Here is a 15627-nt window from a genome sequence, read left to right as displayed (position 1 = left end):
GCAGCACCCAATAAAAGCACAGTGTGTTGGGCAACGGCAGTCGAGTGGCTTATGGTGCACACGGACACACAAAACTCTCCAGGCATCCTGGCTGAGACAAAACACCGAGAGTTTAAGTTACAGCTCCAGACTCGCCTCCTTTTGCACTGGCTGTAACAGATGCACACGCACGGCCCACGGCTCCGTGCTGAGATCCCGTCTCCCCCCAGCTATGACCCAGCCCACATCTGAAACAAAACAAAAAAGAAAAAGTCCCAAAGGAATCTCCTGTGAACACACGTGGTGAGGGGCAGCGAGGCCCCGCCGGCGATGCTGCTGGCGCAATCCGTGTTAACACTGATCTTTATGTACATTATTCACATCCTTTTATAACCCAGCCAGTTAAATAACTATGCGATTATATAGTCTTGTGGGATGAAGTATGAGTAGGGGTCAGTCTGATAAGGTGCATGTTAAAAAATAATAATACAAACAAGAAAAGAATGAGAGAGAGAATGAGAGAGAGAGAGAGTCTGTGGGGCTGGGCCGTCCCGATCCAGCCTGGCTCCCCGCGCCTCATCGATCCTTGTAGGTGGGGAAGCTGCTGGCTGATCTTCTGGTTGGATGTAAGCCTGCAGTTGGCACATGGTTGCACCCGTCCTTTTGGGGGAGGGAGAGGGGGCATCGTTGCTTACAGAACCTCTGGAAACGGAGGAGAGATTAAAAAATTATCAGAGACATGAAGGCCATTTATGCAGGGTCAATTTTGAAGCTAGCTCAAAGCTCTTTTTTTAAATGCAACCTTTAAAATGACTATTCACTGTCCCGATGTAAAAGGAGAAATTCCACCACCACCCCACTCGCCTGCTCGTTTGCATAGCCATTAGCAATCGCCGGTTGCATAGCTAACGCGCCACTGTGATTTTGAATGTTTCCTTGAGGGGATTCTTCGCTGCTGTGGCGGAGCAAACACAAAAGGTTGCGTTAACGGGGCTCTTAAGAAATGCGAAGCAGGTATGCGCTGGCTTCACAGTCACTTCCTGAATGATGGTTCACCATGAAAAACTCAAAAAAGATATGTGGGGCAATTCAGCCTGGAACACTCTGCTAATTACCAAGCATAAATGGCCAAAGGGCTGCAGATAGAATGAATCTAGACTGTGAAGGAGGTCAGGCTGATAATGTGAATAGTATCCTGCCATGACTAATTTCAGGTGTTAGCCTTAAAAAAAAACACACACACACACACACAAAGACAACTCAGGGCAATGTTTTCCATGGGAACATACTCATAGGAGACCCTCTATTCTTGGAGATCTGTTGGGAAGGCCTTGCCTCTGCTCGAATCAATGCCTGTTACCAAAAATCACACAGGGCTCAGGGCAGGCTCTGCTTGGTGGTGGCACCATGAGCTTTAGAATCAATTTCTTGCCCCCTCACAGGGAGTATTCCAGTGAAGGTTTTTTTTTCATATTGCCTAATTGCATTTTGAAACGGAACTGCTGAAATAACAGGTTTTGCCTTCTATTTATATTTTTTTCCTCTATTGTATGTCTGCCCTGACCTGGATGGCCCAGGCTAGCCTGATCTCGTCAGATCTCAGAAGCTAAGCAGGGTCAGCCCTGGTTAGTATTTGGATGGGAGACTACCAAGGAATACCAGGGTTGCTGTGCAGACGAAGGCACTGGCAAACCACCTCTGTTAGTCTCTTGCCATGAAAACCCCAAAAAGAGGTCGCCATAAGTCGGCTATGACTTGACGGCACTTTACACACACACACACACACACACACACACACACACAGATTGTCTGGTAAATTGTAGAGAAATTGCCTTGGGTGCCCTTTTAGGTCTATAGATGTTTGCCGTTTATGTTATCCTGTTGTGCCATTTCTCTGATTTTGTTCTCCAGTTCTCATTCATTGTTGTATGAATTATACTGTTTATGCAGTTTTTTAGTGTGGTGGCGGAAAGTATCATCAAGTCCCAGCTGACTTAAGGCGATCCCGCAGGGTTTCCAAGGCGAGAGATGAATAGAGGTGGTTTGCCACTGCCTGCCTCTGGTAAGTACCCTGGAATTCCTTGGTGGTCTCCCATCCAAGTCATAACCAGAGCGGACCCTGCTTAGTTTCCGCGGTCTGACGAGATTGGGCTAGCCTGGGCCATCCAGGTCAGGGCAGTTTCTAGTGTACTACTCTCTGATTTTATTGCATAGTTTATGGTGGTCTTTTGCTGCTCCGATTGCATGGCTTTAATCACATAATCCGCCTCAAGTCTCACCGAGAAAGGCAGATAAGAACATAAGAAGAGCCCTGGTCGATCACACCAGTGGTCCGTCTAGTCCAGCATCCTGTCTCACACAGTGGCCAAATAGCTGCCCTGGAGAGCCAACAAACACAAAGGCCAAGGCCTTCCCTTTGACACTGCCTCCTAGCTGACACTGGTATTTCAGAGGTTTGCTGCCTCTGGATATGGAAATTCCCTTTAGTCACCATGGCTGGTACCCATTGAAGGAACCTCCCCTCCATGAATCTGCCTAATCCCCTTTTAAAGCCATCTAAGCTCATAGCCATCTCTGCCCACGGGTAGCAAATTCCAAAATTCAATTAGAAGAAGTGGTGTTGGTTTTTTATATGCCGACTTTCTCTGCCACTTAAGGGAGCCTCAAATTGCCTTACAATCACCTTCCCTTCCCCTCCCCACAACAGACACCATGTGAGGGAGGTGGGGCTGAGAGAATGTGACTGGCCCAAGGTCACCCAGCTGGCTTCGTGTGTAGGAGTGGGGAAACAAACCCAGTTCACCAGATTAGCGTCCGCTGCTCATGTGGAGGAGTGGGGAATCAAACCCGGTTCTCCAGATCAGAGTCCACCGCTCCAAACCACCACTCTTAACCATTACACCACACTGGCTCTCAGTGGCGTAGTGGTTGAGTACTTGTTGAGCAAAGAAGCACCTTCTTTTGTACATTCTGAATTGATTGCCCACCAACTTCATTGAATGACCCCGAGTTCCAATATTCTGGGAGAGGGAGAAAAAAAAAACTCCCTCTATCTACTTTTTCCACCCTATGTATAATTTTATAAACCTCTCTCCCCTTAGCTGTCTTTTTTTTCTAGACGGCAAATGATAAATAAACAAATAAAATAAGCAAACACAGCTTGAACCTGGAGCACCAGTTCATGTGTTGCTGGGACTCCTGATCAGAGGGGACCTGCATGTGTTCAAGCTAGACTACTAGAAGAAGATGAAGAGTTGGTTTTTTATATGCTGACTTTCTCTACCACTTAAGGCAGAATCAAACCGGCTTACAACCACCTTCCCTTCCCCTCCCCACAACAGACATCCTGTGAGGTAGGTGGGGCTGAGAGAGCTCTTAATAGAACTGTGACTGGCTCAAGGTCACCCATCTGGCTTCCTGTATAGGAGTGGGGAAACCAATCTGGTTCACTAGATTTGCGTCTGCCGCTCATGTGGAGGAGTGGGGAACTGAACTCTGTTCTCCAGATCAGAGTCCACTGCTCCCAACCACTGCTCTTAACCACTACACCATGCTGGCTCTCCTAGAACTAGAGACCAGCATCCTCCTAATTGTGGAGACCTGGTGATCCCAAGAAGCTGGTCCCACTGCTTGCTAGACAACGCCACGGTCAGAAGGGAGGGGGATATAGCTTAGCGGCCGAATTCACGCTTTGCATTCAGGTCTTGGAATGGACACGGGGCAGCATCTTACCTGTGACTTGTGGGGCCTTGGCGAGGAAGGGCTCCTTGCCCTTGTTGGCAAAAGGCAGGATGGTCTCTCCAGCCATGCTCAGCCCGGGGCTTGCGGAGTGCTCCCGGCTGCCGGGCTCCTTGGTGGAAGAAAACCCGTTCTCGTGCTTGCTGGTCTGCAGGCCGTTCACCAGGGAGAGAGCAGGGGTCACGGGGGAGCTGCAGGGGAGAAGTGGGAAAAGGGTCTTGTGGTCACATCAATCATGGATGAGAGCTCTGAATTCCAGGCCTGCATCTAAGCAATGAGAAGGCGAGGCTGTGTGAACCTCTGCACGGCAATTTAATGTTCTTCGCCAGTGATGGCGGGTAGTATAAATTTGCCACATTTGCACATAGGATAGAGCAAAGGTGTTGGGAATTCGTCTATGAGTTTTGTCTCTGCCAGGATTAAAAAAAGAGTCCAATGTTTGTGTTTCGTTTACACTGACTCAGGGGGATGGCGCTAGCCACTTGGCAAGTGTCGACTGGTCCGATCAAGAGCTATTGGTCTTGTGATGTTCTGGCACGATCCTAGAAGCTTCAGTTGAACTGCTGTTTTGGTTAAGAAGAGACTTACTTCTTTTCACTTCTTCTTCCTCGAGTAGATAACGTTAACTATATTCTTTACGGTGTTTTAAGCCTTAGAGCCCTTTAGCCATGTGCTGGCATGAGTTTAGGAAACAAATTGTAGATATGAGTTATTAATTTATATTCCAAGTTTATCCTCTTTTTTATATATAGCAAACCTCTATATTTACTGAAAGAAAGCAATGTGTCTTGAACTTTGTGTGTGTCTAATTTATGACCCACAAGATCACGATTTATCGCAATCTATCTCAACAAATGGGCTATGCAAGGTTCTCCTGACCACTCAAAATCTCCACAAACACACATACAAACACACACACTTTCAGGCCTGTCTAAAACCACAGGGACTGGCGACTTGCTTTTCTGAGGACAAAGGACTGAAATCTGTAACCAACATGAAATTCCATGCTTGTGTATAAGAAAAGAAGAGAATAGAGAGTTGGTTTTTTTATACCCTCCTTTTCTCTACCAAAAGGAGTTTCAAAGCGGCTTACAATCGTCTCCCCTCCCCCACCCCATAATAGACACCTTGTGAGGCAGGTGGGGTTGAGAGGGTTCTGAGAGAACTGTGACTAGCCCAAGGTCACCCAGTAGGCCTCACATGGAGGAGTGGGGAAACCAACCCGGTTCTCCGGGTTAGAATCCACCGCTCTTAACTACTACACCACTGGCTTTCAAACAGTCCTGGGGAAAAGGGCCTAAGAAAACCCTACTGATTCCCTTCTGTCTTCTCCTTCCCAAATGAGAGAAAAGCAATCTCCGTTTTTCATCATTTCCAGTCCTAAGCTGAGCAACACCCTTTTAAATCCACTGAGTGGGCTTGCAAATGTTTAACGTTGCTCGGGATTACCCTGTCAATATCCCATTATGCCTTTCTCAATCTTTACGGAGACTCTATACTTTATCCACCTGAAATTGGCCTTGGGTCTTGGGATGCCTGGGAGAAAGGTGGGTATATAAATGTTTTAAATAAATGTTAAATTAAAAACTCATTCCCCCACACACACACTTCTTACGCCTTGAAAAATTACAAGACGACCTCTGAACTGCAGCCCCCATGTCTGCCCATGAGCTCTCAGCAAAGGGACTCATCTCGCCGGCACCTGAAGCCCACCCCACCGCCCTTCCATCATCTATGGGCAGATTCTTCTGCTATAGGAACAGTGCAGCGGCCGTTCCCCTCCGGAGCATCTCCAGAGATCTGGATCTGGGACCTTCGTATTTTCGGGACCACCTCTCCTGGTATGTTCCCCAGATAAACTTACGTTTGCAGAATAACAACTTATTGGTGGTCCCCGGCCCAAGGAGTCCGGCTGGCCTTGACCAGGGCTTTTTCCGTCCTGGCCCCTGCCCGGTGAAATAGCCTCTGGAGTGAGATCAGGGCCCTGAGGGACCTTCAAGAATTCTGCAGGGCCTGTAAGACAGATCTATTCCGCCAGGCTTATGGTTGAGGCCAGCAACGGTTTCTCTCTATACATTCTGGCCTCCCTCATCCTTTTTCCTTCTCCTGCTGCTGAGCCCTTTCCCCCCATACTGGGGGGAGGTCAGTTCCATCTATCGTACTGCAGACAACGTTTTGTGATTTTAGCACCATCGGGGGGAGTACTACTCCCCTATTTATTGAATCTGATATGGGTTATTTTAAATGGATTGAAATTATATTTTAAGGTTTTAGTGATTTTATTTCTGAGTTTGAAAGCTGAGTTTTATTTCTGAGTTTGAAAGCTTCGGGCTGGGGAGGGTGGGGTAAAAATGTCACTGTGTGTGTGTGGGGGGGGGGAGGTAGCTGTGAATGTCCTGCATTGTGCAGGGAGTTGGACTAGATGACCCTGGTGGTCCCTTCCAACTCTATGATTCTATGAAATAAGATCACGGAAACTCAAGAACAGCCAACCTTAACACATGTCAGGAAATGGCAGCTGGAGAGATATAATCATAGACTGAGAGATTTGGAAGGGGCCATACAGGCCATCTAGTCCTACCTTCAGCTCATGCCCCCCCCCCCCCTGCTAATCTTGTTCTGACCCAAGGAGACGGCATGAACTGGCTAAAACAAGGGAGCTGATCCATGACAAGGGTTGAGACTCAAAGCAAGTTGAGCTTTGGTATTTGTTGGGGGATCCTCTTCACCCCCCCAGGACTTTGTGCCACCGACACCAATCCCCCCTCCCCACACACACACCCCTCTCTTGCCTCTGAGGGCCTTTGCTGCACGATCTCCTACCCCACACGATTTGAGCACTCCTACATTATGGGAGTGGTGTGGGAGCGGGCCCTGGCCAAGTGCAGAGCCACGCTGCTCCTGTACCATTTGTGCCATGGCCCCCTTTCCATTTGGAGCAGGCTGTCTCCCCCAGACATGATACCTGTGCAGTGTTCCCTCAGGAGGCGGCACTTTGCGAGTAGCTGGGCTTAAGGCCTGCATTTCTGGCAGCTCTTCTTCCTTGGGGAGGCTTCCGGGCCGCTTTTCACCATCTGAGAACACAGAAAAAGGAGCCTGTCACATGCCATCGAAGACTTCTGCATCCATAGTAGTACCTGTTTTAGGGGGTCTCAGATTCAGCCCCTCCTCTCTGTCCATCTCAGAGTTCTTTGGGGTTTCTCAGAAACACACAGCCTTATAGTCACCTGGGAGGTCACGTCAGGCGAAACTAATTCATTTACGCCATCTATCTCCTATTACCAGAAGTCAGATTTTCGTACCCTTTGAAGAAGAAGAGTTGGTTTTTATATGCTGACTTTCTCCACCACTTAAGGAAGAATCAAACCGGCTTACAATCACCTTCCCCTCCCCCACAACAGACACCCTGTGAGGTAGGTGGGGCTGGGAGAGTGTGACTAGCCCAAGATCACCCAGGTGGCTTCGTGTGTAGGAGGGGGGAAACAAATCCAGTTCACTAGATTAGCCTCCGCCGCTCATGCGGAGGAATGGGGCATCAAACCTGGTTCTCCAGATCAGAGTCCACCGCTCCAAATCACCGCTCCTAACCATTACATCACGCTGGCAGTTTTAGTTTTAAGCAAAAATTTGTCGAAAGAGGTAAATTGGGAGGGGGGGAACAGGTAGCTGTCGCTTCTTCTGTCTGGGATAATGACCCAAGTTGGTGGGGCCTATAGAACCCTGCGGAAACAGCTTCACTCCAAAATACGTACCGCCATCATCCTGCCAGGCCTCGCTCTCCCCCTGCGTTTCCCCGCATTTTGCCCTTGTTTTCAAATTTGAGATAAAACAGGTCTCTGAAAATGAGGGCAAAACGCGGGGAAATGCAGGGGGAGAGCGAGGCGACCTTTGTCGGTCAGAAACGACATGCATAATCAACACAAAGACCCGAAGTCGTGGGAGGGGTGACGGCGAGTGACGCAGCCGTGCATAAAACACCCCAGTGAGCCATGGTTTTGTTTCAAAGATTATTACAATCGATACTGTTGCAAAGAGCAACCAGGTGTGACGGGGCAACCCTTACCTATACTGAGTTCGGCCTCTTGTTTCCCTTCCTTCCCATTCACCAGTTTCTTATCTTCCTTCTTCTGCAAAAAAAACCCCCACAAGCCCCCCATAAGTACATCCACCTGGCAACCAACCCCACAGACCATGGAGGGAGCAGGTTTGGAACTAGCGCATCAGGGAGCTCAGGGCACAGCCTAGCCTGTGCTCGAGAAAGAGGAGGGACCCTGCCTTCCACGCCAGAGGGCTGCCAAGATCTCCAACGCACCACCTCGCCACAAGGCAAGATAAGGCTGTTACCTCAAATTGCATTTTGGGTGCCAATAAAAGTAGCAGTGCGGAAGATTGGCCAATCTGATCCCAGGGCACAACCCACCAGGAAGCACGCCTTAGAGGAATGCCTGGGAACTGCATATAAACACTAGGAAGGTTTGCACCCTGCTACAATTGGTGAGGAGGGGCACCAAAATGCCTTCCACGATGTCAAAACAAACGACTTCAGATGAAGTCCTTTACCACATCTTTGTGGATGCTGCGCTACAGGAACAGAATGGTGATGGGATAAGAACGTAAGAAAGGCCCTGCTGGATCAGACTAAGGGTCCATCAAGTCCAGCAGTCTGTTCACACAGTGGCCAGCCAGGTGCCTCGAGGAAGCCCTCAAACAAGATGACTGCAGCAGCAGCATCCTGCCTGTGGGATGGGGTGGGGAGTCCTCACCTTGGCATCAGCTCCGTCTGCTTTCCGCGTCCTCTTCATGATCTCCTCCAACCGCTGTACAAAGAAGGAAAATTGCCATGTCTAAAGGGCACGCCACATGCAATTGGTACTAGTTTAAGACCTCCAGGAGTAATAACTGGAGGTATATCAAGCCCCAAACTTCAGACTATTTTACCATTATCAAGTTGAACTTGCCAGATGAAGTTCAGCACCACAGTAGCTGTTCTTCAGCAAGTCAATCTATACAAATGGTTGTCCTTGTTCTGCTTCTCTCTGGGCATTGTCTACTTAAACTGGATTATTAATTACTCCCTCTTCACAGGTAATCATGGGAATTTTTGTTCAGGGAAAATGGACAAGAGAAAGAGAGGCTGAGGATCTCTTAAAGATTCCTCAGGACTTCCTCAGACTACACTTCCCAGGATGCTCGGGAGAAGCTATGAGTCAGAAGTGGTATAAACCCAATATAAGTGGGTAGTGAGGCTATACCCAGATGTCTGCCTGGCAACCAGTGGGAGCTTTGAAGGTGGGGATATGGAGGGCCACATCATCTTCTGCACCATGATATTGGGTACTTCTGTGAATTACTAGAAGCTCTATGGTAAAACCACAGAGTTTCCAGTGATGCCTAGAGCTACCCGATATCACTTTTCTATAGATGTGATATTGAAGTGCAGACAACGCCAGCTTTCTAAAAATAATTCTCTCTTGGGCTCTTCTACATTTAATTTGCTGTCTTCCCTCTGCTTCATCTATCCATCCAATAAAAACTCTTCCTGGACTTTTCGGGTTTAACTGCCCACTCCCAGTTCCTCGTATACCAGGGTGACCCAACCCGCTTACCTTCTTCCGCTCGAGCCTCTCTTGCTCCTCCCGCTGGAAATGCTTCTCGCGCTCCACCCGCTGGCGCTCTGCCTCCTCCCGTGCTCGGGCTTCGGCTTCCTCTCTCTGCAAGCAACAGGAGGAGAGATTAATGCTGCAGCTGCATTCAAGGCGCACATCCAGCCCCGGCAGAGCCAGCCAAGAAAAAGTTGCTTCAGGTCCCCTCCAGGATTAGGGACCCTCAAGCTTAAGATTCATTAGTTCCATAGTAGATCCACCACTGCCCACAGGTTCAACAAGATTGGGAACCCTACCCCACCCCCCTCAGAGACCAACAGTTATGCCAGAATAAAGTTTTGTGGCACCTTAAAAGGTTTCACAAAACTCCCGTTTGTTTGAAGGAAATTCAGACACGCACCATTTCCAGCTCAGGAAGCATAACCCATTTCAACCACTGGATGGCAGTGACACCCCATCCTGTCTCCTACCTTCTGGACATTAAGAAGGAACTCATGACCCACATAGGGCTGCCAACGCCAGCTCAGGAAATTCCTGGAGATATGGGGGTAGTACTTGGGGAGGGTGATGCCAAGGGGAGGGGGGGCTGTGGTTCAGTTTGTAGAGCGTCTGCTTGGCATGCAGAAGGTCCCAGGTTCAATCCCCAGCATCTCCAGTTAAAGGGACTAGGCAAGTAGGTGACGTGAAAGACCCCTACCTGAGACCCTGGAGAGCCACTTCTGGTCTGAGTAGACAATACTGACTTTGATGGACCGAGGGTCTGATTCAGTATATGGCAGCTTCATGTGTTCATGAGAGCCAGCGTGGTGTAGTGGTTAAGAGCGGTGGTTTGGAGCAGTGGACTCTAATCTGGAGAACCAGGTTAGATTCCTCACTCCTCCACATGAGTGGCAGATGCTAATCTTGTGAAACAGGTTGGTTTCCCCACTCCTCCACATGAGGCCAGCTGGGTGACCTTGGGCTAGTCACAGCTCTCTTACAGCTCTCTCAGCCCCACCTACCTCACAGGGTGTCTGTTGGGGGAGGTGATTGTAAGCCAGTTTGATGTTCCCTTACGTGGTAGAGAGCATATAAAAACCAACTCTTCTTCTTCATGTGTTCATCTGCCCTCACAAGTTGTCGTTTTCCTCCAGGGGACCTAGCCCCACCTACCTCACAGGGTGTCTGTTGGGGGAGGGGGAGGTGATTGTAAGCCAGTTTGATGTTCCCTTACGTGGTAGAGAGCATATAAAAACCAACTCTTCTTCTTCATGTGTTCATCTGCCCTCACAAGTTGTCGTTTTCCTCCAGGGGACCTATTCTCTGTAGTCTGGAGATCAGTTGTAATCCCAGGAGATCTCCAGGCCCCACTTGAAGGTTGGCAACCCAAACCACCCCCGCGGTCCCTGGAAGGTGCTCCTGGCAGGCCTTCAGACATCCCTGGTGGATGCATTTGGCTTGGCAGACTGTTCATTGTACATTGACAGAAACCCCAACCCAACCCAACACCAATCTTTCCCCCTCTCCCACCAGCCCCTGTGCTTCCGGTCACTCCCTCCCAGCAAACGCACCTGTTTCTGCATCCGCTCTTGCTCTTCCTGCTCCGCTCGGGCCCGCTCCTGGGCTTCGCGCTCCTCTTGCCGGGCACGCTCCTCCTCTTCCCGCCGCCGCTCCTCCTCTAGCCGGGCTAGCTCTGCCTGCTGCTGGAGCCGTTCCTTGGCTTCTTGCTGGGCCTGTTCCTCCGCCAGCCGCCTGCCGAGTAGCAAACAACACCCTTCACACAAACAGCTTCATCCCAAACAGAGGGTGAGAACAGAGGGCACACAGAAGAGTTGGTTATTATACTCCGACTTTCTCTACCACTTAAGGGAGAATCAAACTGACTTACAATCACCTTCCCTTCCTCTCCCCACAACAGACACCCTGGGAGGTAGGTGGGGCTGAGAGAGTATGACTAGCCTAAGGTCACCCAGCTGGCTTCATGTGTAGGAGCGGGGAAACACATCCAGTTCACCAGATTAGCCTCTGCCGATTGTGAGGGGAATCAAACCTGGTTCTCTAGATCAGAGCCCACTGCCCCAAACCACCGCTCTTAACCACTACACCACGCTGGCACCAGCAGGCAAGAGAGATGGGGCTGGTTCCACCGGGGTGGGAGAAATCTGTACCGTGGTAAATCTGCTAAGGAGAAAGCACCCTGACTGTGATGGGCCAGGCTAGCCTGATTTCATCAGATCTCAAAAACTAAGCAGGGTTGGCCCTGGTTAGTACTTGGATGGGAGACCACCAAGGAAGGCCAGAGTTGCTACGCAGAGCCAAAAAAGGGCAAACCACCTCTGTTTCTCTCTTGCCTTGAAAACCCTATGGAGTTGCCATACATCGCCAGAGATTTGACAGCACTTTCCCACCATCTAGGAAGAAGCTGACCAGACAGGGTCTCACCCTCTGCTCTGGAAGCCCTTGGCTCAAGTTCAGAGTCCTGGTTGTGGTTCCTCCACATTGGGAGAATGTCCATTCTGAACATGTACAGAAACACTGTCATCACTTCCTGGGTTTCAGACCCTGAAAGCAGGTTTATGAGCCCGCCTAAGACCAACTTGCTACCCTCGACTCGCTAGCTGCAGTTACTAAAAGCAATCTGAGTTCTCCACCAAAATGTCAGGCCACGTTTTGCAAGTGGAAGCTGTTTGCACTTTTTATTTATTTTTTAAGCAGAGTAAAAATATCATGGTAATATGCAGACATGGTAAGAACCCACAGTTAGTGTTTCGCCATGCAGGAGACACTGAACATGAGTCAGCAGTGTGATGCCGTAGCTAAAAAGGCAAATGCGATCTTGGGCTGCATCAACAGAAGTATAGTGTCCAGATCATGTGAAGTGATGGTATCACTTTGCTCTGGTTAGACCTCACCTAGAGTATTATGTTCAGTTTTGGGCACCACAAGGTTTCCTATCCCCTTTGCCCACACACTTGGTGCCGCCATGAGGACTAGAACCTTGTGGAATCTCCTGCCCGAGGACTCACCGTTCCCGCTCATCCTGCTCCCGGCGTTCTTGTTCCTCTCGTTCCCGCTGCTCCCGTGCTTGGCGCCGTTTCTCAGCAAGGAGCCGGGCGGCCTCTTCTCGGTCCGTGGTGCCTGCCATGGGTTTGCCTGGCGTGGTGACAGGAGCAGCAGGGACGGGACTGGCCGTTCCAGAGGGGCTAGCGGTATCTGCAGTATACCCCAAACATAGAGATTAGACTACCCCACAAAGAAGGAAAGGGGAATCCCAGAAGGTCAGATTCAAACATCCTTTCCGGTATCTTCGATTCCCTCCCAGGATGTAGAAGAAGAAAAGTTGGTTTTTATTCGCTGACTTTCTCTACCCCCTTATGGGAGAATCAAACCAGCTTACAATCACCTTTCCCTCCCCACAACAGGCACCCTGTGAGGGAGGTGGGGCTGAGAGCTGTGACTAGCCCAAGGTCACCCAGCTGGCTTCATGTGGAGGAGTGGGGAAACAAATCCAGTTCACCAGATTAGCCTCCGCCACTCATGTGGAGGAGTGGGGGATCAAACCCGGTTCTCCAGATCAGAGTCCGCCGCTCCAAACCACCGCTCTCAACCACATCACCACGCTGGCTCCTTGGGTAATCCTGGGGTTCTAAGCTATCAGTGATCTCCTTCAGAAAAACACAAAGGCCCCACCCCCTGTAGTCCAAAGGGCCTCACCTGGTGCCACTTCGCTGCCGGCTGTGGCCTTGGGGGTCTCACTTGGAGCAGGAGAGGATACTCTTCGTTCCTTCTCTTCACCCTTTGGGACCTTCGGCTGCCTGTTGTGCTCCTTGCGGGGTCGCACCTTGGGCGAAGAGTGGGCGCTGCGGGTCAGGCCTGGCCGGTGCGGAGAACTGGGGCCTGTGCTAGGCGAGGCTGGGCGCTGCTTGGCAATTGCTGGAGAGGCGGGTCTCGGCCTGGGGCCCGGGCTGCCAGAGGACAAGCACAAAAACGTCAGGAGGAGGGAGAGGAGAAGGGGCCTGGCCTCAAAAGCCAAGCAGCTCTACCCTATTCCAGGCTGCAGCCCAGACCACTAAACATAAGACCAGAAGAAAGATCATGCTGGATCAGACCAAGGTCCATCAAGTCCAGCAGTCTGTTCACACAGTGGCCCAACCAGGTGCCTCTAGGAAGCCCCCAAACAAGACGACTGCAGCAGCAGCATCCTGCCTGTGTTCCACAGCACCCAATATAATAGGCATAGCTCCTCTGATCCTGGAGAGAACGGGTATGCAGCATGACATTATGGGATCTTCAGCATGCAAAGCAGATAATCTATCATTGAGCCATGGCCCCCCCTTCTGGGGGCATATATGAGACTATTTCCAGATTTTCCAAACAGTGGGCTTTGACACCCTCCTTCCAAAGTAGTCACTGGTTGAAATGGTCACTGCTGCTATGGCAGGAAACCTTCTTCGATGTGGGGCAGGAGAGAGGCTGTTTTGCTCTTACCTGCTCTCAGGTGTGCGCAGCTGGCGAGCCTGCCCAGCGGGCATAGACTGGCGTTTGCGTAGGGCAAGGGCACTCTTCTCTTGGGCATTCTCCCGCTCCTTGTCTTTCTTCTCTTTCTTTTTCTGAAGATGAAGTGAGAGGGAGACAAAGGAACTGAAACGGACTTGGCCGCTAAAATGGAACCTCCATGTTCAGAGGCAGCGACGCCACAATATTAGAAAGAGAGCAGTGAGAGAGAGAGACCATAATACCTCTGACCAATAATCACTCTACCTTGGGTCACCTGTCATCTTTTATTTGTCTCTGGCTTGTGTGACCTTTCCTTCCTATTATCGGATATATATTCTAATGATGATTTTGTACTTGCATTTTAATATTTTATGGAAAATATTTGATTCTTCAAATTATGTTAAATTATATTGTCGAAGGCTTTCACGGTCAGAGTTCATTGGTTCTTGTAGGTTATCCGGGCTGTGTAACCGTGGTCTTGGAATTTTCTTTCCTGACGTTTCGCCAGCAGCTGTGGCAGGCATCTTCAGAGTAGTAACACTGAAGGACACTGTCCTTCAGTGTTACTACTCTGAAGATGCCTGCCACAGCTGCTGGCGAAACGTCAGGAAAGAAAATTCCAAGACCACGGTTACACAGCCCGGATAACCTACAAGAACCTATGTTAAATTATGTTACTAATTTTAATGCTATCGATTTTATTTTGACAGAATTTCCACCTCGTTCTGTACTGTTGCTATGGCTTTTTTTGCTAATGCAATAAAGACTTGATAATGATGATGATGATGATGAGAGCAAGGAGAACCTCAAAGAGGGCTGTTCCCATCATGCTCTGCTTGTCAACATCATCATCATCATTCCTTTATTGGCATACAAACACAATTCAAAAGGTTACGAAAGGAATGGAAATGTTAAAAGGCGCCCTTTATAATATGGTTAAAAGGCGGTTACATCTAGAAGTACAGTTTGTTGATACTGCCACCTAATTAGCTGTCTGGTGGGCTTTTAAAACAAACTTTTAAAAACTGTGCCACCGTCTCCAATCTTTGGAGCGAACAATTGTTCAATAAATCGAGAACGTTAAAAGAGTCTGAGACATTCAGTCTATTTACCAACAGGGAGCTTAGGAGCTCATTACGAGATTCTGTGTAGAAACTGCAATAAAATAAAATGTGAGCAACAGTTTCTATACAATTATCGTCACAAGGGCAGAGCCTGTCAGACAGAGGAAGCTCTGCTTGTCAACACTCCAGAAACCTCAGGCAGGAGAGCGTTGGGAACACAGCGGTGAACCGGAGGGCCCTTCAGCTCCTATCCCGATGGGCTTCCCTGGTGTAGAACCTGGATACGGCTGCTGTCATGGAGAAGGAGAGCTCAGAGTCACTTACGGGGGAGGCGTCGGCCTTGCGCCGGGGCGTCACGTCTGGGCTGCTGGTTGCCGGCCGCCGTCGCTCCGAGCAGCGGTGGTGCGGGCGCTGGTTGTTACAGGGGCTGATGGGGGTGGCGGAAGCTGAGCGGGGGCACACAGGCACTGTTGCATGGAGAATGGACAGACAGGGGTTGTCAGCAGGCCAACCAGGGAGCCTGGGCCTTATCTCATCAGGGATGAGGCCCAGGAGCAGACACAACATTTCAGAAGGAAGCCTAACAAGAAAATTAATTTCTCCTCCGGTATTTCTTACCCACTTTTCTCCACAACCCCAACATTACAAATCCCATTTAAATAAACTGAGAACACACAGCATAAAAAGGCAACCATTTGCTGCTGCTGCTGCAGCGGATGAGAAAGGGCACAGCAGGGAGACACAAATCCCCCCCCCCCCCGTTTAGG

General features: G+C 49.7%; 1 protein-coding gene across 1 annotated transcript in view; it reads right to left on the bottom strand.

The window, feature by feature from the left end:
- Nucleotides 1–571: 571 nt before the first annotated feature.
- MAP7D1 (MAP7 domain containing 1) overlaps nucleotides 572–15627 on the bottom strand; it is an 80165-nt gene continuing 65109 nt past the window's right edge. Inside the window, exons 8-18 of the mRNA XM_056846229.1 lie at nucleotides 15185–15327; nucleotides 13788–13909; nucleotides 13014–13264; nucleotides 12326–12512; nucleotides 10871–11051; nucleotides 9324–9428; nucleotides 8481–8534; nucleotides 7781–7844; nucleotides 6683–6791; nucleotides 3712–3908; nucleotides 572–681 (exon numbers count right to left, since the gene is read on the bottom strand). Coding sequence (XP_056702207.1) covers nucleotides 671–681; nucleotides 3712–3908; nucleotides 6683–6791; nucleotides 7781–7844; nucleotides 8481–8534; nucleotides 9324–9428; nucleotides 10871–11051; nucleotides 12326–12512; nucleotides 13014–13264; nucleotides 13788–13909; nucleotides 15185–15327 — 1424 coding nt within the window. The 3' untranslated portion in view covers nucleotides 572–670. The remainder of the gene's footprint in view (nucleotides 682–3711; nucleotides 3909–6682; nucleotides 6792–7780; nucleotides 7845–8480; nucleotides 8535–9323; nucleotides 9429–10870; nucleotides 11052–12325; nucleotides 12513–13013; nucleotides 13265–13787; nucleotides 13910–15184; nucleotides 15328–15627) is intronic.

The sequence above is a fragment of the Euleptes europaea genome, chromosome 3 (assembly GCF_029931775.1).
Source record: "Euleptes europaea isolate rEulEur1 chromosome 3, rEulEur1.hap1, whole genome shotgun sequence".
NCBI lineage: Eukaryota > Metazoa > Chordata > Lepidosauria > Squamata > Sphaerodactylidae > Euleptes > Euleptes europaea.
This window is presented reverse-complemented; position numbering and strand designations above follow the sequence as displayed.